Source organism: Anticarsia gemmatalis, chromosome 29 (assembly GCF_050436995.1).
Source record: "Anticarsia gemmatalis isolate Benzon Research Colony breed Stoneville strain chromosome 29, ilAntGemm2 primary, whole genome shotgun sequence".
Lineage (NCBI taxonomy): Eukaryota > Metazoa > Arthropoda > Insecta > Lepidoptera > Erebidae > Anticarsia > Anticarsia gemmatalis.
Window position 1 is genome coordinate 2149780 of NC_134773.1, and position 26206 is coordinate 2175985.

The 26206-nt window shown below is 38.5% G+C and overlaps 1 protein-coding gene across 4 annotated transcripts in view; it reads left to right on the forward strand.

Moving 5' to 3' along the window:
* The window catches only part of LOC142984961 (uncharacterized), a 51980-nt gene that overhangs the window by 21293 nt on the left and 4481 nt on the right, over positions 1 to 26206 (forward strand). The window contains exons 3-15 of one of the 4 annotated variants that reach the window (XM_076132862.1): positions 2974 to 3125; positions 7233 to 7367; positions 8259 to 8407; positions 9211 to 9372; positions 9921 to 10160; positions 11311 to 11511; positions 12773 to 12950; positions 13390 to 13554; positions 14220 to 14345; positions 15041 to 15143; positions 23066 to 23197; positions 24109 to 24240; positions 25207 to 25292. In XM_076132862.1, coding sequence (XP_075988977.1) covers positions 2974 to 3125; positions 7233 to 7367; positions 8259 to 8407; positions 9211 to 9372; positions 9921 to 10160; positions 11311 to 11511; positions 12773 to 12950; positions 13390 to 13554; positions 14220 to 14345; positions 15041 to 15143; positions 23066 to 23197; positions 24109 to 24240; positions 25207 to 25292 — 1961 coding nt within the window. Of the gene's footprint in view, positions 1 to 2973; positions 3126 to 7232; positions 7368 to 8258; positions 8408 to 9210; positions 9373 to 9920; positions 10161 to 11310; positions 11512 to 12772; positions 12951 to 13389; positions 13555 to 14219; positions 14346 to 15040; positions 15144 to 18222; positions 18616 to 23065; positions 23198 to 24108; positions 24241 to 25206; positions 25313 to 26206 lie in introns of those variants that run through there. The other 3 variants (XM_076132864.1, XM_076132863.1, XM_076132865.1) reach the window with 3 other exon arrangements.

Genomic DNA, 26206 nt, shown 5'->3' on the forward strand with positions numbered 1-26206 from the left:
TCACTCTCATAGTCCGGTGGGACGGATTACCAACACGACCAGTGAGAGGTCATGCAGTAGCGCGATTCTATACAATCGGTACTGTCGATTAACTATCGAAAGTTTGACATTTAAAATGTACTGCCAAAATAGTTCCTACGCGGCCCGTTAGAGGCGCTGATCAGTTTTTCATACAAATTTTTTCGATGACAAGCCGGTTGTCGGTAGTCGATAGTAGTAGAGAATCGAGCCACAGGTTCACGTGTTTGCCGAGGCACGAAAGGCACATAAAGCAGCCTCTTGTAGCGGATCGCTACATACAGCGACATTTACTAGGATCAGCGCACAACCAACCACCACGCGCAGTGTGACTGACGTCACAAGTCCTGAATCGCGCTATCAAAGTTTGCACTGCGACTGACTATATATACAAGTTCCCGACTACAACAGTCGGGCAGCCTAGGCCCACCAGGCATGATCACCTCGCCTGGTCGGAGGATCCTCCCTTTGTGTTGGAGGAACACGATCACCTCGTTCCACACTCTCTTACGGAAAACTAGTGTTAAATAATATGTTAGGTTTGGCAATAACACAAAATCTAGTGCTTATATTAAACCTAGGTCTGAAGGTTGAAACAACAAAGTTATTATAAATACATAAAATATTATGTGTTTAGTTTCCTCAAAATACGTGCCTTATTTACTATGCATTTACTTGGTGTTGTTGCCAAAATAATATAGAACAAAGTATCGTACATTAGTGGTTATTTTATTATTTCGTTACTAACTAACCGGCGTTTAAAGTTTCATGCCCCATTTCAGGATTTCAGGAAGTGATATTAAAAAAAGCTGATTGTGTTTAAACTCAGATCTTATAGTATGTACAATGTACATGCTGAATTTCATCTAAATTGGTTTTGTTTTAGCTGTGACGAATAGACAGACAGACATGCAAGACTTTCGCAGTTATTAGTCTGGATTAAATATCCCCTATTGGATAATATTTATAATATTTTATTCCAGTTTCATTGATGGTCATAAAAATTGCATGCAACACTCGAAAAGTTTTTTAATCATCGCCTTACGACTATAAATGTTATGTTTATCAACTACTCTATTTTCCATTAAAAGTTCTATTCAAATCGGTTAAGTCGTTCCAGAGATTAACCCATTCAGACAGATAGACAGACAAATTATCCTCATGCCACAAGTCTGAGCACTAAAAGCATTACGCCCACTGAAAAATATAACTAACAGTTAAATATTTAAACTGAATTTCAGCACGACCATAAAAATACCTCGTCAAAAATAGCTTCAGTCTAGAACCAGATGCACTGGTATTAATATCTAGACATAATTCAGCCTAGGCCGAAACTACCGAGGTTATCTTGATAGATACAATTTTGTAAAACATATTTGATAGTGAACAAACGTTACAAGATTATGTTCGTACGGTACTTGAAAGCAAATTTGACCTGAAAAATAAACTAACTATAAAAACGATTCATTCTATTAATAAAATAAATCTAGCCCATTAATGTCCCACTGCTGGGCAAGGGTCTGCCGTAATGAGGAAGGTGTCACATGGTAGACTTTTCCAGGTAGATTTAATGCCTAAGAAGACACATGGTAGAGCTTTCCTGGTAGAATTCTTGTAGACGGCGTCACATGGTAGACTGACAGGTAGATTTCATGATGAAGACGTGACGTGGTAGAATTTTCCCGGTGGATTTCATGACGAAGACTTCACGTGGTAGACTTTTCCTGGAAGATTTCATGTAAACGTCGTCACATGGTAGAATTTTCCTGGTAGACTTAATGATGAAGCCGACATATGGTAGACTTTTCCTGCAGGTCAAATATTTTTTATACATATAAGTATGAGTTTAAACGATATTGATTAGATAAACTACCGCTAAATGTACCTCAGAAACCGGGGGTAAGTCGCCGCGATTGGCGTTTTCAAGTCTGCGAGGGTGCGATGCTAGCCGCTGCATCTTTGAAAGGCGTCTAAAACGCTGATCGCCGATGCTAAAAGAGGCTATGTTCAGGCGGTTACAAACGTACTCACTACGTCATAATCAAAAGAATCATAGTAATATGACCATGTGTAGTGAGCGAGAGACTCCGATAAAACGATATGACTTAGTTCGCACGTTTGAAATAGCCCGAGTATAGTGTGTGTTCCTAACCACCGTCGAAATATATTTATATAGAAGTCTCGAGAGTTCATAAGTGTTGTTATTTTAGTTCGATTGCTGCTGTACATTGATTTTATAGCGGTTCAATGGGTTATAATGTATCAATGTAATGCCTAGATATTTCTGTAGTCGTGATGAGCGATAGATTTAGGTTATGACGCAAGAGCTACGTTAACGTCGTAGGGTTGATAATTACAGCCGTGAAATTAAATGTTTGTGTGATTATTTTGTATGTATAAAATCACGACTTATTTTTATACGGGTAGGCACTGTATACATAACAAAGAGCGACACTTGGTTCGATCCTTACAAACTTCCCTTCGCATCTATACATTTTATGACCGGCGCTTACGAGTTCTACGCACCTGAACTTTCGCAAGACATCACAGATACACACAGATATTACCTGTCATTCTAGGGCGTGAGATTCACTTGTAACAAAAAAACCATTTGTTCCTAGTGCAGAATCTGTCAGGCGATCTTAAAAAACCATTAACGAAAGTTTCAAAATTACGCTTCCATTAAAAAAAATTACCAAAATTTTGCTAGTACTGTCCTACTGCCGGTCTTGGCTGCGTAAAGTAAGATAAAGGGCTTTTCGTGGTTCCGTACCACTTCGCTGTCTGTTTGTCACCAGGTTGTATTTTATTTAAAAGCATGATAGTTAGACAATTGTAATTTTAAAAGACCTCCTCACTACTTTTTCCATCGGTCTCTTTATTTGGCCACTACTCGCCAATTACGATCTTGAGTTTTGAAAACATTTTACTTAAATACCCTTGTTATACTTGCAGGAAGACCCTCGTCTCTCAAGAAAGCAAGTTCCAGTCTCAAGTGGCAGCTCTCACGGAGCTCGCAGACAACAGATGCGGGGAGGCAGAGCGAGCGAGAGAACTCATCTCCTCATACAGGAAGATTATTGAAGAGAAGGACCAGGAGATTGAACGTGAGTACTGCTTTCTTTATAAAAAAAGATCAGAGAGCCTTCTATGGTTCGCGAAATTTAGGGAAATACTAAAGGTGTTTGTTTTTTATGGCATTTTGGCACGAAGTAGGTAATATCGGATAAGTGACTAAATACATATAACTAAAGATGACTGACTGACTGAGTATTATATCAACGCAAAGCCCACACCTATAAGGCTAAAATTTGGCATACAGGTAGATGTTATGACGTAGGCATATATGTTTTCGTTGATAATGGTAAGACCCCAGTTTCAGATGTGACTACGTCCCCGTAAAAAAATTTCTTAGGTGAAACGCTGTCCTATGTTGGGCAGTTTCATTTCCTTATTACCAATGTCGCGTCTATGCAACAGTGGCTATTTCTTTTCATGCTGATGTTGTCATAGAACATCATTAGCCTAAGCGCAATACCAGCGTATAGAGACTGCAAACAGAAAGTTTGATACTATGTGCGCTTGAGAAACATATAAGATTTCTGTAAATAAATCAGGCAGCAATATCGTACCCAGTAAATAAAAAGTATTAAACGAAAAAAAACAAAAGAAGGAGTTTAACGTGAAGAAAATAAACTATCCTAACCACTTAACAGAAAACCGCAGACTGTAAGAAAGTGTCTAATACTCGTTTAAGTCGTAGGCGTTTATATAAACACGATATGAGTAATGTAGCTCAGTGATATTTGGCACCCGCGTCAAGAACGGAGAAGGACGTTTACACGATATACCATTAGTTTACAAACTAGCTATTACTAGTATATACATACTTACATACTTCTAAATATATTAAACTCAAAGGTGACTGACTGACATAGTGATCTATCAACGCACAGCCCAAACCACTGGACGGATCAGGCTGAAATTAACATGCAGGTAGATGTTATGACGTAAGCATCCGCTAAGAAAGGATTGTGATCAACTCTACCCCTAAGGGGATAAAATAGGGGATGAAATTTTGTGTGTCTAAGTCACAAAACACGCGGGCAAAAGCTAGTTTACTAGTTACTGCGTGTATGAAACTACACTATGGGCAGTACAGTTACTAAAGCCATAGTTAAGAGGCGTACGTAGCCAGTTGCGCTCACCGGCTCACGATCTATGGGTTAAGCAACTGTTGGCGCGGTCATTCCATAGATGGGTGACCGCATAGTGGTATTTGAACTGGGCGTCTCCGTGCTTTGGAGGACACGTAAAAAGTCGGCCCCGGTTGTTGTCAGTTAAGGTAACAGTCGTTAAGCCACGTCAAAGGCTTCCGGGCGGCTTGAACAACTTTGACAGTAGGTTGACCACTAACCATACAATAAGCAGCAGAAGTTACCAAACCAAAATTTAACCTCCAAACAAACTTTCAATGTAAAACTACTTTTAATCAACAAATACAACGAAATTCATTTCCTTTCCAAATACTCGAATTAGTGTAGCAAACGTTCTTTATAAGCAAAACAACTTCATCAATCTATACGCAGTCGAGCCAACGACTCGTGAGACGGTTTTATTCTGATTCAGCGCTATATATAAGATTTATAACAACATTGAAAGCAGGAATAAAGAGATTTCCCACCGGATTTTCTTGAAAAGATGTATCTATAGATATTTTTTTGTTATTTATTGTCGAAGTAGGTACATATTTTTTTGCATGTAGCCAAATGGGAATCCACTGTTTTGTAAAGTTTTGCGCAGTTGTCTCGTTTCAATGAAATTGACCATGGCCGAATATCGCTCCAAATTATTAGTCTTGCCTTGCCTTTTATTTCTTGTATATTTCGAACTTGTATGAATCTGCCTAAGAAAAGCTTAAATTCAGCTTACGGTATTAACAAAGACAACAGGAAATCAGGAAAAAAAAAAGGAAAAGTTTGGGAAGAAACTAAAGGCGCAACTTTCCCTGTATTATTTTCCCGCAAAAACAGGTCAGGACCTCTGTTTTTGCGCGAAATTTTTTTTGACAAGATCATACATCTTGTCAAAAATTTTTAACAAGTGAATAAGTATAATGTATGTGAATGAAGCAAGAGAAGTTTGTAAGGATCGTACCAAGTGGCATTCTCTGATCTCTTGCTACCCCTATGGGAAAAAAACGTGACTCTATGAATGTAAATCACTAACCCCCAGTTTCTGAAGTACATTTAGCGGTAGTTTATCTATTCAATAGCGTTTAAACTCATACAAAAAACTATTGAATAGATAAACTACCGCTAAACGTAGTCAGAAACCGGGGGTAAGGTTTTTAGTTTTAAGTCAAAACTTTGGAACATTTCCTAACAACAATTACTGGAAAATTGATTTTCATTGCCAAATTTTCCTTAAAAAAACACAAAGAGCTTCACTATCTTTGGTTAAACGTCACAATGAAAAGTGACGAAGTTTCCATATAACTCTCATTGTTCTACACAAAGAGCTACGTGACACATGGAGTATGCAAGCGTGGACGTTTGGCCGTTAGCCAAAGAAACAAACCGTCTGGTGAAACAGGTAGCAGGTATTCGGTTAGTGTTTTGTACAAAGAAATTGTAAGTTTCGTTCTTTTGTGAGGTAGTTTTTCGCAGTTTAAAATAAATCCTACTAATATTATAAATGCGAAAGTTTATGAGTATGTATGGATGTTTGTTACTCTTTCACGACAATACTACTGATCCGATTACGATGAAATTTGGTATGTAGGTAGCTGAAGACCCAGAATACCACATAGGCTTTTTATCCCGGATTTTCCGATGGATCGGGATTTATACGGGAAGGGTTTCCACGCGGACGAAGACGCGAGCGGCCTCTAGGAAAAAATAAATTTAACCCATTAATGCCACACTGCTGGGCAAGGGTCTCCTTTCGTAGTGAGGGAGGAGTTAAGCCATGTGTCGCCCACGCTGAATGCCCTTGGTCTTCGCAGTTTACTTTGGTGAAAAAGAAACTACTTGATTATAAATATTATTGTACAACTCACAAGCGGTCATTTGATGCCGACCTGCAGAGCTTGTACTATGGTAACCAGACAACTGATAAACTTACTTATATACTTCCAAATACATACTTAACTCGTGCTCATCATACAAAAATTGGTCCTGCGTGGGATTCGTACCCACCACACGTGGCCCTGCAGGTATTACGGCGAGGTGACTACGCTAACCAATTGAGGAAAACGGGAGGAAATTGTTTCAAAACGCGATATATAATTATGTAGATCTTAAAAAATTTTGACGTTTACCGGTCTTTCGATTCGGTCGGTAAACGACTAATGGGTTAAGCAACATCTCGCGCGGTCTTTCTATAGATGGGTGACCGCATAGTAATAGTAGCATTTAAACTAAGGGTCTCCGTGCTTCGGAGGACACATAAAAAGTCGGACCATGTTGTCTAGATACGTAACATATGGAAAAACTGAAAAAATGGCTCCAACTTTTACAAAACGCAAATTCTTTATAATGACGCAAATCCTTTCATAAATAATATCAATTTATAGCTCGAACAGATGTCCATTTTATAATACGATAACATCCCGTAATTAAAGTGTTCTAGAAAGTTCCATGTTATTAATATCTCGTGATCTTCCCACGGGATAAAATGTATGTGCGCATAACGTTGATCGCTGAGTGCAATAAACCGCAATGTATGCACCAGTTATATTTAGTAACACTGATATAGGCATTTGGAAAAGCGTAAGGAACATCCTTTCTATACATATACACAGACATCTAACATACATACATATATGCATATAACATACATACACACATACGCATACACACATACATGCATTAATACATACATACATACATAAATACATACTTAATATCACGCCTGTAATACCCAACGGTGTAGCCAGAGGTGTATGAAATACAACCAAGTTTCGCCATTAACAATGTTAGTACAATTGAAAAATCAAAAATCAAGTTATCCATTTCAACAAAAATGGCCATATTTTAAGATTGGGTTAAGATACAGGAAAGTATGTAAGACCAAAAGATGCGGCATATTTTGGGGATCACGTAATATAAAATCGTAAAAGGTCAATTTGGCCAAAATCAGAATTATTTAGTTCTTCCATTATACCGACAATTATATAAAGATAGATTTAGATATATGTTTGTTTGTTTCAGAGTTAAAATGCGAGCTAGCAGCGGCGTACAAAGAGTCGGAGCTGGTGCGACAGCGCAGCCGCTCCCTGGAGGAGGAGCTGTCTGCAGCCAGGACCTGCTCCGCTGACCTCGCGGCACAGTTACAGAGGCGAAACGGTAAGTACAACGCGATATCATACTAGCAATAATGTATTTTTTAAAAGGATAAGGTTAAGTAGAGATTTCTTTAATTTGAGAATTGATGAAGTGTTTTTTTAATGTAATTAAATGCATGTGATGAATTAACGTATTAATACCTAATGCTCGATCTAGACATTTTTTATGTTAAAATACCTAATTGAAATGCTCATCATTAATAAAGTTAATATTGCATTACGTATTGTAAGCAATCTTTTACTATCGTAATCGGTCGATGGAGTCAATTTCTTATTTATAATAATAATGTCCTCCTAGCCGATATACGGCTACGGCGGTCAGTTTAATTGAAACTGGCCATCTGTGCAGGACTTTGTTTATAGTGTCCAAGTGTGTGCACAATACACAGGTACACTCTCTATTCCATCACTCTCATAGTTTGGTGGGACTGATAACCGACACGACCAGTGAGAGGTCAGGCGCAGGACCGACGGCTTTACGTGCTCTCCGAGGCACGGAGGTCTTCGACCTCAACTTCCTAACTCCGGGCAATCTCTAAGAAATTCTTAACAGAAAATCTCAGAAAAGTCTTTTTGGCCCGACCCAGAATTCGAACCCGAGACCTCTCGCACCGCAGTCGCATATACTACCGACCGCGCCACAAAGGCAGTTAAAATTATTCTTAGTTATAATTCTTCTTTATAGTCTATGGACCAATATATGGACATATGGATATTGCATTAGAAAATCGACTTTAAAAGTCTTTGCTTTCAGACGCGGTTCTTTGCATATGTTGGTTCATTCTGTAACATTCTTTAAAAAAACATATTTTTTATCATAATAACAAAATCTATAAAGTATCGTAAAATAATTGTATTTGCATTTAATTATGTTATTATTTATTTGTTCCAGACGATGGACTCACCATACGCCAGATCCGCGCGGAGCTGGAGGACGCGTTGGGCCAGAGAGCCGAGCTCGAGTCGCGAGTGCTCGCGCTCGAGCGAGACAAGGACAGACTCGAGCAGGAGAAAGTATTGCACGAACAAAAGGCACAGGAGGTAAATACTACTAATACCGCGATTCTCTACTACTATCGACTACTGATAATCGACTAGCTATCGAAATTGCATGACAATCGATTCCGCGCCTCTAGCGGGCGTCGTAGAAACAACTAGCTGACCCGCGCAACTTCGCTTACGTCACATAAGAGAGAAAGAGTGATTTTTTCCCCCGTTTTCTTACATTTTTTACTTGTACTCTGCTCCAATTGGTCGTAGCGTGAAGATATATACCCTATAGCCTTCCTCAATAAATGGGCTATCTGAACACACTGAAAGCTGAATAACACTGAAAGAATTTTTCAAATCGTACCAGTAGTTCCTGAGATTAGCGCGTTCAAACAAACAAACAATCAAACAAACAAAGTCTTCAGCTTTATAATATTAGTATAGATTTTGCAGTACATACTAAATGTCAAACTTTCGATACTCGATGGTTCCGATTCTAGGGAATCTAGGGAGTGCTTCTATTCTATCGGTCTTTAATCGACACGATGACTCCTTGCATTCCAAACAGTCAGTTTCATTTAAATGAAAGTCAAAATATAGAGGTGAAGTAAAAATTACAGTCAAATTTGTTTCTTCACGAATGTACATTAGGCCAAAATACGAAATATACCTCTACCTACATTTTCGATTCATCTTGTATACCGCTCAATAACCCATGTCAATAAATAAAAATGTATTTTCTCAAATCTCTCGAAAAAAACACAAATTCACTAACAGACGAATATATTCCGTTTAAAAATGTACTTGTAAATCTAAATCCTATTACTTAAATATAATTATTTGTTGATATGCAGGCCCTAGCAGCAGCAGAAGCGAACACAACAAAATGGCGCGCCGCCCACGAGGCCGCGCGGTCGCAGGCCGCCGCCCGGGCCGAGAGGATGCTGGCCGACTGCGAGTGGAAGATGAGGGAGCTGGAGAAGAGAGCCAGGGAGAATGAGAAGCACAAGAAAGAGGTACACTAGGCATTCAACACTCTTGGTATTGGGTTGGAGAAAACGTCTTTTCGCGTTATAGTGTGTATGAACTCGTAATAAAATCTTTTCTCTACACAAAAAAGTTCAATATTTGGGTAACTCACGAGCTCACTGAAAGAAACCTAATGAACCGTGTACTCATTTGTGATTCTTGAAGCCAAAGAGATTTTATTACAAGTTCATACATACTATAATGCGAAAAGACTTTTTCCCCGACCTAATATTTACAAGTGTATAAGCATGTTTATCAGTTATCTAGTTACTATAGTACAAGCTCTGCTTAGTTTGTAATCAAATGAACGTGTGAATTGTCCAATAATATTTATTTTTATTTATTTATACTTATATAGATACATTAACATTCAGCTGTGCTCATCACACAAATATTTGTCCCTGGTGAGATTCGAACCCACCTCACGCGGCGCTACGGTTATTGCGGCGAGGTGACCTCTTTAACCACTGCGCCAAACGTGCAGTTTTTGTATATGCGTTTGAACTCCAATTTTCAATAAAAAAATCTTTTACAGCTAACAGAAGAAGTAGAAAAACTAAAATCTGAGCCGCGCCCGTCTTCCGCGCAAGTGGCCGAGTTACAACAACTCCGCGGCGTGGTGACTGAGCAGCAGCGCTCGGTCCAGTCCCTCACCTTACAGCTGCAGAGAGTGGAGACGAGGGAAGAGGCGCTGAAGCTCGAGGTGCACAGGCTCAAGGAGCTGCTGGAGAGAGAGACTTGCTGCGGGAAAGAGAAGGAGTTACGGCATCAGCAGGTTTGTGGAAAATAAATAAATAAAAAATTTAAAAACCCTTCAACAAGTTCGCGGCGTGGTGACTGAACAGCAGCGCTCGGTCCAGTCCCTCACCTTACAGCTGCAGAGAGTGGAGACGAGGGAAGAGGCGCTGAAGCTGGAGGTCCACAGGCTCAAGGAGCTGCTGGAGAGAGAGACTTGCTGCGGGAAAGAGAAGGAGTTACGGCATCAGCAGGTTTGTGGAAAAATAAATAAATTAAAAATTAAAGAAACTTCGAGGCGTGGTGACTGAACAGCAGCGCTCGGTCCAGTCCCTCACCTTACAGCTGCAGAGAGTGGAGACGAGGGAAGAGGCGCTGAAGCTGGAGGTCCACAGGCTCAAGGAGCTGCTGGAGAGAGAGACTTGCTGCGGGAAAGAGAAGGAGTTACGGCATCAGCAGGTTTGTGGAAAAATAAATAAATTAAAAATTAAAGAAACTTCGAGGCGTGGTGACTGAACAGCAGCGCTCGGTCCAGTCCCTCACCTTACAGCTGCAGAGAGTGGAGACGAGGGAAGAGGCGCTGAAGCTCGAGGTCCACAGGCTCAAGGAGCTGCTGGAGAGAGAGACTTGCTGCGGGAAAGAGAAGGAGTTACGGCATCAGCAAGTAGGTTAAAAAATGAGATATTTCTGATGATGGTGATGGCTCAAGAACATTTATTTCTCTATTTTAGCTACTTGAGGGATGCTTTTTTCGGCATAAAGTGATTATGTTTTCAGCGTTTTGTTAGGATTTTTTTTTTGTATTTTGGAGTAAGGTAACATATTTTTACGTCTATTTGAGCTGGTAAAGAGATGACATACATAAATATTCTTTAAACCTATATACAATTTTTTTTTCTTGATATTCATAAATGATATTCGAAGTGCTTATGTAGGAAAGTTTTGAAAGCGATTTCTGTTAAGATTCTTCTTCTCTACTACAGTGGAAATATTTTAATTTATTTTCTACAAATTGGCACTATCAGGCTTACTTTTGTGTACAAAAAAGCGACCACTACTACACCTTTCGGATCTAAAGATAAATTTATTGCATCACTGTGTACCGTACATAGGGTGTAACAGACGTATTATTATTAAAATCCGTACCGTGTAACAGACATATTATTACAAAAAGACCCTTAATTTCCCAGGAACTCCAACGCCTAGAAGAGCAGCACAGCAAGGCAGTAGAGTCCATGCGAGCGGAGCACGTGTCGGCGGCGGCCAGCTCCCGCGCCGCGCTGGAGCGCACCCACGCCGAGCGGACCCGCGCCGCGCTCGCACAGCTGCGGGGCGAGAGCGAGCAGCATGCCAGGAATGCGGACAGGAAGCTCAGGGAACTTACTACTAGGGTGAGTGGCTTGTACAAGAATATTGTATACTAGCTGACCCGCGCAACTTAGCTTGCGTCACATAAGAGAGAATGGGTCAAAATTTTCCCCGTTTCCGAAACATTTTTTACTGGTACTCTGCTCCTATTGGTAGTAGCGTGTAGATATATAGCCTATAACCTTCCTCGATAAATGGGCTATCTAACACTGAAAGAATTTTTCAAATCGGACCAGTAGTTCCCGAGATGAGCGCGTTCAAACAAACAAACAAACTCTTCAGCTTTATAATATTAGTATAGATTACATACTTAAGGTTTTTTTGGGCACATGCGCGGCCCCCCCAATGCGCGGTGCCCGTAGCCTTTGCTGCCTCCAGCTATATGGTAAATCCGGCACTGCATTATACGCATTTAGGGGCACATACCACTCATCAGTACCTAACCTTTTTTTTTTTTTTTTACTTGGTTAATGCATGAAATTGCATCCCCAACGCCCGGGGGAGCGCTGGGGTATGTGGGGCTCTCCGAACCAGAAGGGCAAGGCCTACCCACTAAACCACCAAGGTGTTGCCTCCTCCTCGCCGCATAGTGCCGAGGCCACGGGAACGCCTTTAGGCACACATCCGCGACCCCGACGCGGCTGTCCACAACGTGGACTCCTCCACAGTGTGGGACGACACCCCAACACACGGGTGCCGTCCCTCCACTATGCCCCCTTGTGCAATGGCCGGAAATCTCCCCCGAGTTCGCCAGCCAGGGGGCCTTCGGAAGCCGGGACAGGCCACGCGCAGATGCGCAGCATGTCCCGGCCGCCGGCGGCGGAAAGGTGTGTAGGCCGCCGCAACCTTCCCTACGACCAACGAGCCCAAGAGCGAGTCAACGCTCCCAGGCCCTACGGTCCCACCACCAGCCGCCATGGGTTAAGAGCCGGGTCCGACCGACCGACCCCCGGCTCCCCACGGCAGCCCCACCGTTGCCGCATCTCGCGGTGCGGCCCCGCCCAGTCGCGGAGATAGGGTACATCCCTTCCTCCGCGACCAGCCTCTCCAAAAACCGGCCAGACTGCTCCTCTCAGCCCAGCCGGCCGGCCGCTTTTGGTCCCCCGGGTTAGTGCGGTTCCGCCCAGACAGGGAAGCGGCCTCTCCACTGGATCTCTCTTAGCTTCACCGCAAACGAGTGTACTCAACCACTCGGTTGCGGCTACTGAGCCCCCCCACCACTGCAAGGTGGAGATCCCTCGGGGGGGTCATCAGTACCTAACCTAACTTAACCCCCAATTTCAGTTCGAGAACTTAAAAGAGCTCCTGGAAACCAAGGAGTCATACTACGAGCGCGCGATATCTGAAGCTCACAGCAAGGCCGACTGGGACATCATGCAGTTAAGACACATGCTGGATAAAGCTGACATCAACTACGCCAACAAGATAGAAGAGCTCACTGAAAAGTTTGAAAACGAAAAAGGTAAATTATGTTCTTTTTTAAAGCAATGATAGCCGAGTGGTTTAAGTTGGCACTTCCCACGCACGTGGTTGCAGGTTCGAGTCCGAGGCAACACACCAATGACTTTTCGAAGTTACGTGTGTATTAGAAATAATGATCTCTTGCTCTAACGGTGAAGGAAAACATCATGAGGAAATCTGCAAGGCAATTTTTTAAAAAAATATTTATTAAGTGTATGCAGTCCCCAACTCGCACTTGGCCAAGCGTGTCGGACTCAAGGCCTAACCCCTCCCCCTCGTTTGGGAGGAGACCCTTGCCCAGCAGTGGGACAGTAATGGGTAAAAAAAATATGCCTAATTGTAATCAAATCAATGAAACGAAACAGCTATCAAAATAGGCTATAATAATAGTAATCCTAGAAAGTATTTTATAACTATTTGAACAATATCCTTCTTTCCAGAGTCCCTAATAGCAGAATGGTCAGAGAAGCTTCGAGTAGCAGAAGAAGAAGCGTCCACCGCGGCGACAGAAGCTAAACAACTGCTAGAAGAGACCAGACTGAAGCTGCTCGCTGAACGACTGGAGCAAGTTAACAAACTTAAAGAACAACATCGACAAGAAATGGGTGAGGATTACTCTGTCTTTACTTCTTTCTTTCTTTTTACGTCTTTCTTTCTTGTTTGTTTCTGAAATGGATAAAGATTCTTTCTTTGCTTCTTACTTTCTGAAATGGATAAAGACCTTTCTTTCCTTTTTTCTTTCTTGTTTGTTTTCTGAAGTTGATAAAGGTTCCTATCTTTCTATTGTTCTTTTCTTTTTTAGTTTTGTTCTCCTTTCCGTCTTTCTTTACCTTTCTTTCCGTATCTTTTTTCTTCATTTCATGACATAGCACTGCTGTCATACAATGAAATAAAATAACATTCGGTATGGCCGCAAATTGCTTAGATTTTATTTTCCTTTTATTACAACTCCCGCACTAAGAATTGCTCTTGTGTCGCGGGGACTTTTACAAACATACAAACAACGGACACAAAGTACAACCAGACCCGAAACATTTAGTCGTGGATCACACAAATAAATTGTCCCGTGTGGGAATCGAACAACCTCCCGACGCCTAGCGACCTTAAGCAATGCGCTACGGAGGCCTCAAAGTTATTTGACCAAAAAAATTCTGAACTTTTCCCATTTTTATACCCTTTATTTACTATATAAAAATCTTTGTAGAACCTCTTATCCAGTTGATTACTTAATTTGAAATATATTAAATAACCACCTTGTTTTTGATTGCAGACGATCAATGGGAACAATTCATGACGGACAAAGAGAACTGTCTGGCCAGAATGAAGCTAGAATGTCGGCAAGAGGGAGAAGAAGAACGAGTTAAGAGAGAGAAGGAACTGTTAGAAGAAATACAAGGTAAACATAATATATTATTATTTTATTTATGAGGAGCTCGTGGCTTAGTTAACAACATCCGCGCGGATCGGTCTCTAAGGTTAAGCCACGCTTGCCGAGGTTGATCTGTGTATGGGTGACCATCTTATCCATATCGAGTTCCTCCGTGTTTCGGAAGGCACGTTAAGTTGTGGGTCCGGGCTGTAATTTTCGAAGATATTTGACAGTCGTTAACAGTAGTCAGAAGCTTGAAAGTCTGTCAACCAGTATTATCGAAGGGTATCGTGTTATAACCCAGGTAACTGGGTTGTGGAGTGTTTTACATGGAGCGACTGGTAATTTGGCAACACTGGTATTCAGCTGCATCCGGTGAGACTGGAAGCAGACTCCAAAATGGGTTGGAAAAAAGGTTAAGCTGATATACATAAGAATGCTCTTGTGTCGCAGGGACTTTAACGACGACGGACACAAAATACAACCAGACCCTGTGTGTTCCCATTTTTTTGGATTGGATTTTTTTTAGGGTGTAAAATATGGTGGCATTTTTATTTTATTTTCAAAATGTCATCAATCTTCTGAATAATATGATATTTCATAAAACTAAAAATAAGGTTTTCTGAGTAATTTAGGCTTGTAGTTTAGGTTTAGTCGTTCCTTTAGAGGTAATAAATTCTAAGAGTTGAACTATAAAGAACTTAACTCACATTTTTCCACAGAATTAAAATACCAAATGCAGTCGAAGTCGGGTGAATACGACAGTCTAGCAGTGAGAGCGGCGGCCTGCGGCAGAACATTAGCTGTGACGGAGCAGGAACTGAGGTCAGTCGTGTTTTATAGCGCTGAGGAAATGTTCGGCTTGTTTCGGATGGGGTCGGCTTGTTTCGGATGAAGTCGGGTTATTTCGGATGAAGTCGGTTTATTTCGGTTATAATTGCTGTTTCATAACTAGCAGGGGTATATTCGAATATATTAATTAAATAGATTTTTTAGGTTGACGTTCTTTCAAGTCGAATTGCAACTTCATTATCATATTCATCATTTATTTTACATTCAGTGTTTTCGTAACTAGCGGACTCATACACATTACATTAATTTGTATTTTTTGCGATCTGTAAAATCATTTTACAAGGTCTCAAATATCATTTTTGTTTTTTTGGCACAAAATTAGAATTAGTTTTGCTTTAGTGATTACTTTTGAAATTTTATCTTAAGCGGCTTCGCCGTTTTGACATCTAAGAAAGCTAAATAAATATAAATATTTATTCATGTTAGTAAAGATATTGTGGAACTAATAAATTGGTCTAGTCCGAATTACTCCGATATAAGTCCGAATATTTCCGAAGTGTATTTCGTTTTCATATTTGCATGAAATTGCGAAATCCTGAAATTTTTAAGCCTTTATTCAAAGACAATATTACCAATTTTATAACATGATACTTTTTTTATTTATCTTGTGCCATAAAGCGTCATTCGAGTTACGTACTCTGCAAAGCACGTGAACTTACAAGGCATTTTTTATTATTAAAAATAAATGTAACCCACTAGTCCCACGTCTAAAGTCTCCACGTTTAAAATCCCACTGCTGGGCAAAATAAATTTCTTTGAATAAAGGCAATTTGAAGTCCCTCATTAAAAAAATAATCATTAATTCAACCAAATGCAATTGGTAGCGAAATTTGATTCTAAAATATTTTGTCTATTTTATTTAAGAACACTAATACATAACATTATCACGAACTCAAGACATTAGAGACATGGCAACACTAAATATATATCAGGGATATTTTTTTCCAATGGCAATAATTTCTTCTTATGATTATTTAGGTAAATATTATATGAGACTGCGCTCAGTAGTTTCGGCTGTACGTTGTCCATCAGTCAGTCAGTAACGGAAAAGTATTATATATATTGATTATAAATTTAATTCTGTCCCACTGCTGGGCAAGTGTCTCCTCCTGTAATGAGGAAAGGGTTAGGCCAAGAGTCCACCACGCTGACCAAGTGCGGTTGGGGACTTACCATATCTTTAAGAACTGTTCTAAAGAACTCTCAGGCATGCATTGCATCAAGATGTTTTCCTTCATCGTTAAAATAAGTGATAATTATTTCTAATACACACATAACTTGGAAAAGTCATTGGTGTATTGCCTCGGGGTCGAACCTTTAACCACTTGCGTGGGAGGTGCCAACTTACACCACTCGGCTATTACCGTTCTTTTCTGGAAATAAATGTTCATTCAAATTTAATTCATATCGTCAAATTATGCTGCTCAATTTCAAAGAATTATTTCCTGGCTTATTTACTTGCAAAATTTTACCACAAAAATGTCTAAAAATTATAATTTTTAATGTATTTTCTTGTTCTTGAGTTCGTGATTATATTTTTATTTGAAATATTGTCTTTTGGACAAATTTGGCTACCATGATCGCATGTCGAAATTTCACGAGTGTTTAATCATCATTTGTGTATCATTACTAACTACAAATCAACATTATTATATACAGACATACATGTTTTATATTGTTAAGTAAATATTTGAGAGAAAATGTGCCTTTATTGACATTTAAAAAAGAAAAAAATTTTTTCAAGTTAGATGTTGTTTTTCTATTTCTACAGTATATGATTCCGTAGGGTTATTATTTAAGTAAAATAACTTAATGTAACAAATATTTTCACGTATAGTTGAAAAGGTTAAAAATCCTTTAGTAAAGTTTTATGAAGCTGTCAAAATCCGCTTTGAAACAACGTAGATTCTGTATTCAATTTGGTGCATTAATTGTCCGAAAAAAATCTTTCAACGTAGAAATCCAGTTTCTATTTGTTACCTTGCAATAGAGATTGTCTTATCTCTAACCGTTGGTAGAGAAAATTTAGTTTTGTACTTAAGAGAGTTTCGTGGGTTCAAATCCCGTCCATTAATATTCGCAAACTCATTTCGCAACCTTTGATCTTAGTTAAAAGATTACTAATATTGTTTATATCAACATTTACTGATATTTGCTAAGTTATATTGACTGTACAACTACGCAAACGTTATGACCGTAGGTAAATCTTCATCTATCTCTAAGGTCCAAAGACAACATTGATAAAGTTTGCAAAACTAAAATGAACTTTTATCAATTGTGTTGGTTTCATATGAAAAAATAGTCTAAACTAGTTCATATTCCCACTGTCAATGTTACCCAAATGATTCAAAGTTACCCAGATTGACTGTACGCAAAATTACATCAAATTCAGTGATTAGGTAAGTGTTATACAGATTTTCGAATTAATAAATAATACAAGTATTACCACTATTTATAAAGGCACATTTTATATATATTTACTTAAAACAACACATTCATATCAATCACATAATCATTTTGTAAGTCGGTCCAAAAGGCAGTATTTTAATAAGATAGTTTTAAGACAACATGTAATAACGCTACTGTAGGTACCTATTGTATTTTAGTTATAAGTCACTATAATATTTAAATTAAGATATTTAAGACTATAAAAAATCCTAAATCCTATGTGTTATCCAAATTCCTACTACGTTTTGTCCAACAACGAAATTTATAAAAGAAACGAATCTTACTTAGTTGTCGATTTTTTTCAAAAAAATCTTTTTGTATTTAGCAAAAAAATTAATTGATTATGCCAATACAGCCATTTTCTAACTTAGCGAATCCGTATTTTCATGCAAATATTTGCAAATTTAAATTATAAGTTCAATTAATTAATCGTTCTGTAACTAATTTGGATTTTGTAAGACTGGTTACCAAACTTTCAATCTTCTGACTACTGTTAACGACAGTCAAAAATCTTTGAAACCACAATTTAACGTACCTTCCTAATGCCATACTCCTATATTCTTCGAACATAGTCCACCATCCAATAAGGGTTAATATGACACAGCTGGTTATTGTTCGCGCTGGTTGCCGCGGTTGCTTGCGTGGCCAGCGGCTGGTACCGGGCTACAGCGGTCGCCGTTCTCATGGTCATGGTGGCCAGGACCATCGGCAGGATCCGCGGGGCTAAATATAAGAAGCATTAGGAATTATATTGTAGAGAACTTATATAACATATATATAAGGCCTTCTGATAATAGCTGGTGATATTTTGGGAGGCGATACTGCCTTCAAAATTTTATTTGGCAATTTTCATTTTTACCAGCTTTTATGAGAAGACCCTATGTATGATGATTTTGTATTAAGATTACCTAATAGGGTAGTTGACTGGGTTAACGAAAAATTATTAAACTTGTACTCGTAAAAGGTTCAACACTAAATGCTCAGGCTATGTAATTATTTTCGTAAAAAAAAATTTAAATTGAAATTATTACAGACTGAAACTTATTAGGCACTGAATTGATGCCAATGAAATTATGAGGCATGTGACGTCACTATTTCGTATTTCTATACTAAAATGTGTTTTTGACGTTTCATAAAGAGTAGCTGATTTGACTGGTAGTCAATTACCCTATTAGCACTTGTATGACGTCAAATTATAGTGAATTCGACAGGATTTCTTATCACTATTGTCTATCGACATCCCAGTATTTATCCAGTAAGTAATGTTTGTAAAACGATCAGCGCCCCTAGTGCGTTCTATGTAAACTAAACTTTGAAGTAAATTTTAAATGTTAAACTCTCGGTACTCGATAGTTGTGAGTGTAAGAAATCGTGCTACTACACTGACACATTAAATCTTCTGTAAACCTGAATTATTGAAAGATCAATGTCAATTTCTCCATTTTTAGGTCAGACATTCTAGGAAACTCTAACTTTGTACCGAAACACGAATACATTATTAATACGCCCTTTATCTCTAATAAATTTATATTTAATTAAACTTTTGATTAAATTTTGAGTTATTATGAACATATAGTTCTATCCAAAGTCTATCAATAGTCGAACTATTGTAACTTTTTTTGATACGTTTTAATGGCATTCAATTTTCAGAGTACAGTGGAAATGTATTATATATATATTTAATAGGATAGTATCTATTTAAAATCGTAGAGTATTATGGATTTATCACCAATTTAAAAATTCTAGTTCCTCTTAAGAAGTAATGGCAAGATACTGGTGCTTGTTAAATTTAGCCACATTTTGACAAAATCAAACTTTCTGGTTTACAGAAGACATAGAATAGTATAAGAGGAGTAGTAGAGTATGTATTTAGTCCCAAATGTAATGTAAAAATAATGATAATAGTACTATCAAATGTGTATACTTTAAGAAAAAGCCTGCTTAAAAGTTTCTTCAAGAAATTTTTAGGTTATGGCAGAATATATCAACGAATTACTATTAAATTTGTAGATCAAATATTTTTGAGTGCATGCACTATGCATAATACTACGTTAATGGGAACAATCGACACCCAGACGTAATACAATAACATCACGACTTTTATACCCGAAGGTACAGACATAGGTGTATGAAATACGCCCACATTTATAACAATGTTAGCCCCATGTAATAGGGGGCGAGTCTATTGCCATATACCGGGCACGTTACCAAACTCCGGGATACTATTGAGAGATATCTAATACATAAAATTCTCGCGTCACAGTTTTCGTTGCCATACTCCTCCGAAACGTCTTGACCGATTCTCATGAAATTTTGTGAGCATATTGACTAGGTCTGAGAAACATCTATTTTTCATACACCTAAGTGACACAATTTTTTTTTTATATTGCAAGGCAACGTTTGCCGCGTCAGCTAGTTCTAATATAAATTAAAAAAGATCAATAGCACTTTACCCGACCAGGGAGTCGAACCCGAGACATGATTAGCAGTCGGATATACTACCGACTGCGCCACAGAGGTTAATAAGAAAAAAATCCCTATTATGAACAGAAGGCAACTGAAATATTCAGTTGAAATTGATTCCAAATAAATATTGACTGTATGCAAAATAATAAAAATTTTGCATTTATTGTGAGATTGTAGTTTTGAAATAAACCATTGTATTAACTATGACATATTCTGTAATGAAATAACTAACACGATATTTTATTTTAACAGAGCATTTCAATAAAGTTTTACCTACTTTATTTCAATTACTAGCTGACCCGCGCAACTTCGCTTGCGTCACATTTCGCCCATTCTCTAATGTGAGTCACATTAGAGAATGGGCGAAATTTTCCCCGTTTTTGTATCATTTTTTACTGGTACTCTGCTCCTATTGGTCGTAGCGTGATGGTATATGAGATAGCCTATAGCCTTCCTCGATAAATGGGCTATCTAACACTGAAATAATTTTTCAAATCTGACCAGTAGTTCCTGAGATTAGCGCGTTCAAACAAACAAACTCTTCAGCTTTATAATATTAGTATAGATTATAACACTGAAGAGTTTGTTTGTTTGAACGCGCTAATCTCAGGAACTACCGATGTGAATGGTTTTTTTTACTATTGGATAGCCTTTTTATTGAGGAAGGCTATGCGTTATATAACATTACGCTACGACTAAACGGGGCAGAGTAGTAGTAAAAAATGTCACAAAAACGGGGGAAAAATATGACCCATTCTCTCTGTGACGCAAGCGAAATTGCGCGGGACAGCTAGTAAATAATAATGTCCAGCTGCAGTAGCCAATTTCATTTTAAAACTGGCCAACTGTACAGGAGTTTGTTTATAGTGTCGTGTGTACAATACACAGGTACACTCTCTATTCCATCACTCTCATAGTGCGGTGGGACGGATAACCGACACGACCAGTGAGAGGTCAGGCGCAGGACCGACGGCTTTACTGTTTTCCCTTTGACCGCCACGGTCGGCTATACTCGACAAATCAGAACGTGCTCACGACGCTATATTATTGTCGACATTATTTTTTTTTCTTTTTAAAAGACAACTCCAAAGAATTGCTCTTGTGTTGCGGGGACTTTTACAAACATACAAACAACGGACACAAAGTACAACCAGACCCGAAACATTTTGTGGATCTCACAAATAATTGTTCCGTGTGGGAATCGGACCCACGGCCTCCCGACGCAAAAGGTCTTGATTTGTCGAGTATAGCCGACTGTGGCGGTCAAAGTGTTAATGTCAAAAATGGTAAATTAAATGTAAAACTTTTTGGAATTCTCTATGATTATCACTTTAACCAAAATTGTATTCCTAGTCACTCTATAGTTTTAAGAATATTTTAAATTGTACCTATGTATGTAACTTTGCAATCCCTTATTATTATATTGTAAAATGGATTTTTATTACAGTCAACTTGGGTAACTTTGAATCATTTGGGTAACATTGAACGTGGGAATTTGAACTATGTAGTTTTGATTATTTTTCATAGCTCGTGGCTTAGTTAACAACAGCCGCGCGGATCGATCTCTGAGGTTAAGCCATGCTTACCGAGGTCGATTTGTGGATGGGTGACCATCTTATACATATCGAGTTCCTCCGTGTTTTCGGAAGGCACGTTAAATTGTGGGTCCCGGCTGTCATTTTCGAAGATCTTTGACAGTCGTTAACAGTAGTCAGAAGCTTGAAAGTTTGACAACCAGTCTTACCGAAGGGTATCGTGTTATCCCAGGTAACTGGGTTACGGAGGTCAGATAGGCAGTCGCTCCATGTAAAACACTGGTATTCAGCTGCATCCGGTGAGACTGGTAGCCGACTCCAACATAGCTTGGAAGAAAGGCTTAGCTGATATAGTTTTGATTATTTTTCATATGAAACCAACACAATTGATAAAGATTCACTTTAGTTTTGCAAACTTTTATCAATTGTGTTGGTTTCGTGTGAAAAAATCATCGAAACTAGTTCAAATTCCCACTGTCAATGTTACCCAAATGATTCAAAGTTACCCAGATTGACTGTGTGTCGTTTGTATATTTTTCAATGTGTATTATACATTTTATTACTAATACTGCCAATTGGACTGAGTTTTACAAAAATGTATTTTTTATTGACACAAAAAACGTAAGCGACATTCTACCAATCAATGCAGTTTGACTTAAAAATCGTTTGTAGAAAGAATGTCGTTTACGCCTTTTGTTAAATCGTATGATCTTTGTTGCACACACATCTCATTTTCACTTAGGAATAGATGAATACTGGTTTCTGAGTACATTTAGCGGTAGTTTATCTATTCAATAGCGTTTTTTATATGAGTTTAAACGCTATTGAATAGATAAACTACCGCTAAATGTACCTCAGAAATCTCACCGATTATTAGCTAGTTAAAACCATTTTTAATTATTCGTAAAAAGTATACGATTGCACTTTCTAAGTCATTTTTCATTCATTGCTCAAGTTATTATCATTATTGAATAAGGTTTTTTTCATTTTTATACGAAATTTTATTTTGTGTGTAAAAATAAATATTTGAATTATTTTAGTCAGTTATTTTAACAGTTTTTTTTACACTGCAAACACTGATAATGTTGCCAGTATTGAGATAATTTATGAACACTTTAAATATGAATAACTACTTAACATTAAATTCAAGAATTTCTTAAAATATCCCATTTTTTAAATAGGGGGAACAAATTTTCTTTATGTTACCTACATGGGATTTCATGAATTCAACAAAAATACTAAATTTGTTGCTAAAATTTTGAAATTTATAATATTGTTAACTGGCAACTTAATAAAAAAAATCATACGAGACAAAGTACTTAAAATCTTACTTTCCATACAAAACCTCCCTATTACGCTTTTTGAAACCCACATAACAAAATTTTGAATTTCAAACCCAGTACACAATTAACCATACCTTTTGTCCCGCTCTAACACATAACACAGAGAGGCATTAGCGAGGGAGAAGGAGCTACGAGAGAGGAGGTCGGAGGACGCCACGAAGATCAAACAAGCGGAGAACGCTTCTAAAGACCAGGTTGAACATTTGACGAGAAAGTGTGCGTGTTTGAGGAAACTGTAAGTAAATATATTCATTCTGAGGTTATTTCTGTCCGTCATCTTTCATTTTCTTCTTTTTAATTCAGATGTTTTCTGCCGTTTCAAAGATTCTTGTGTTGGTTTTTTTCTTTCCAACCAGTGGTCCGCGAGAGTCAATACATGGTCCGCGAATGATTCGAAAATTCAACATTTTCAAAATGATTATTACACTTTATTTTTAATATACATAGTGGTCCCGGACTAAGAAAAGATTGGGAACCTCTGTTCTAAACCTATGGTGCGCGGACTTAGACTTACACTAGATATTAGAAGTCAGTTCTTCTTCTTATCGTATGGTTAGTGGTCAACCTAGTGTCAAAGTCGGACCTTTGACGTGGCTTAACGACTGTTATCTTAATTGACAACAACCGGGACCGACTTTTCACGCCCAGTTCAAATACCACTGTGCGGTCACCCATCTATAGAATGACCGAACCAAGGGTTGCTTAACCCACAGATCATTTAGTCAACAATTGGCTATGTGTGTAAATGAAAATTAAGACTTATTATAAAACGGTTTTTTTCGGAGTGAAGAGAGAGTTGTGAGTTTGTTAGTCTGAAATTTTGCTTAACTACCTAGGGTTTTGCGGGCCGGAACAGGTTAAGAAACGCTGTATTATACACTGCATTGTGGGTTCGATCCTCATAGAAGATAGATAGGGAACATATCACCATGTTGTATCATTTGAAATTATAGACAATGCAGATTTCTCACGATCTGTTCGTTGCCTCTAATGCAACTGGCAGTAGTGTTACTTTAGAGTAGAATTATGTGGCTAAAAATCACGTTAATCCTAGTATCTCAATCATATCTCTATTTTCACTTACTTTCTTCATTCGTTCACATCTATATAGTACTTATTTCTTATTCAAACTTCATTTTTTACCAGTTTTGACGACATGCGGACACGTCTAGCCGCCAGAGAGAGGGCGGCGGAGCAAGAAGCGAAAGCCAAGGACAAAGAATTGCATCAGCTGAGAGCAGAAGTGGCCAGACTTACCAAGATACTCTTTGAACAAAGGTACGACCGCTAACAGCACATACACATACTATATTATGGCACCAATTTTGCAAAAGCGCGTAGACTAAAAGTTGCACATTGCTGCACCGTATTTTGTTCAAGGGTAGCTCCCTAGGCTAACTTCTTTCACTGGTGAAGTTTTTAAGGGCCCAGGGATTTTCCATCTCCGCACCAGATTTTCGGCTACCGGGGCGGTTATTTAGTGGTATCACCACGACGACAATTTCCCCCCCAGAAAATTTGGGTATCCGAAGGGATTTTTCCCCCCGCAAAAAAAAAAGGCTAAATTTCTTTAACTTGGTAAAAGTGTCTTTATTTTTAATATTACTGTATTATGACAAGGTTCTTCTCCCAAACGAAGGAGCGCCTTAAGTCCACCACGCTGCTACGCACGCTCAATAAGTGGATTAAACAAATTTTAGACATGCAAGGTTTCCTCACGATGTTTTCCTTCACCGTTGGAACACGTGATAACTATTTCTAATACACTGGTTGAGGACTTCGCATGCCCTTATAAACGCTTATTAAGGGTATGCAAAGTCCCCAACCCTCACTTGGCCAGCGCAGTGGACTCAAGGCCTAACCCCTCCCCCTCGTTTGGGAGGAGACCCTTGCCCAGTGTGACATGAAAGTGTTAATTTAATTAATTATATCCCAAGAGATTATTTCCAAATTAAGTTAAATTCGGTGTTTGTTCTAAATAAAAGCTTGTGTTAAACAAATTTAAGGCATGGTAGGTTTCCTCACGATGTTTTCCTTCACCGTTGGAGCATGTGATAATGATTTCTAATACACACAACTTGGAAAAGTCATTGGTGTGTTGCCTCGGGTTCGAACCTGCGATCACTTGCGTGGGAGGTGTCACCTTATACCACTCGGCTATCACTGCTCTTTTGTGTTAATTAAGCAAAATGCAAATATCACATAGTGTTTATAGAAAAGTAGTAAGCACAAAGCACTTTTTAGCACTCCGAAGTTGGGTGCAAGAACTCGCGCTGACGGCTGCGAGATGATCCTAGCTGATGAGGTGGCAGCCGAGCCTCGGCGCAAGGGTATGTGACCCTATGCATAGGTGAGCACTGTTTTGATAGTGTGTGTGGACTAACTGGGGGACTGGACTGTGGACTACAAGTTGGTAATTGTGGCCAAAAAATTTTTAAGGTAAAATGTGGTTTGGTGTTGGCGCTTAATTGAATTTAGTATTATAATTAAAGTGAAAATGCTGATCTAATATTAAAGTCGTTGTGTTCTTGTGTTAGTTACGTTGACTTTTCAATGGGGTACGGGTAGATTTGTTTATTGCTGTATCAAATAACATTTGGGTAACATTAGTTGGGATATTTTTGGCTACAAGTAACAACTTGCAGTCTTGGTATTAAGTAAAAATAAATATTCTCGTTTGAAACGAAATTTCGGCTGGACTTTGGTACAGACTTATTTCCAGAAAAAAAATTAGAGGGGGTGGAAATAATATAAACTCTTAATTTGCTTGTCTCCAAAAAAATGACCATAGCCGAAATTTCGCTAACCGAGAACAGAAAACAAATATATTTTGGATTACATTAATAATAATGATTATATCTAATTGTATCGCGGCGCGAACGGCCTGCGATGTCTTAACAGTGAGTAATACAGGTATATAATATATAGTTTGATTGTGTTTATGTATGTACATTGCCAAAATACCGAGGAAAACTTTCAAAAGTAAATCTATACTTAAAATTATAAAGCTGAAGAGTTTGTTTGTTTGTTTAAACGCGCTAATCTCGGGAACTACGGGTCCGATTTGAAAAAAGAGTACCAGTGAAAAATGTTACAAAAACGGGGAAAATTATGATTCTCTTATGTGACGCAAGCGAAGTTGCGCGGGTCAGCTAGTCAATAAAAAAAGTTGAAATAAACATATAATCCTTCTTTGAGTCGCGCGGTCGGGTAAAATAGTTAAATCACGAATAGTTTAAAAAGG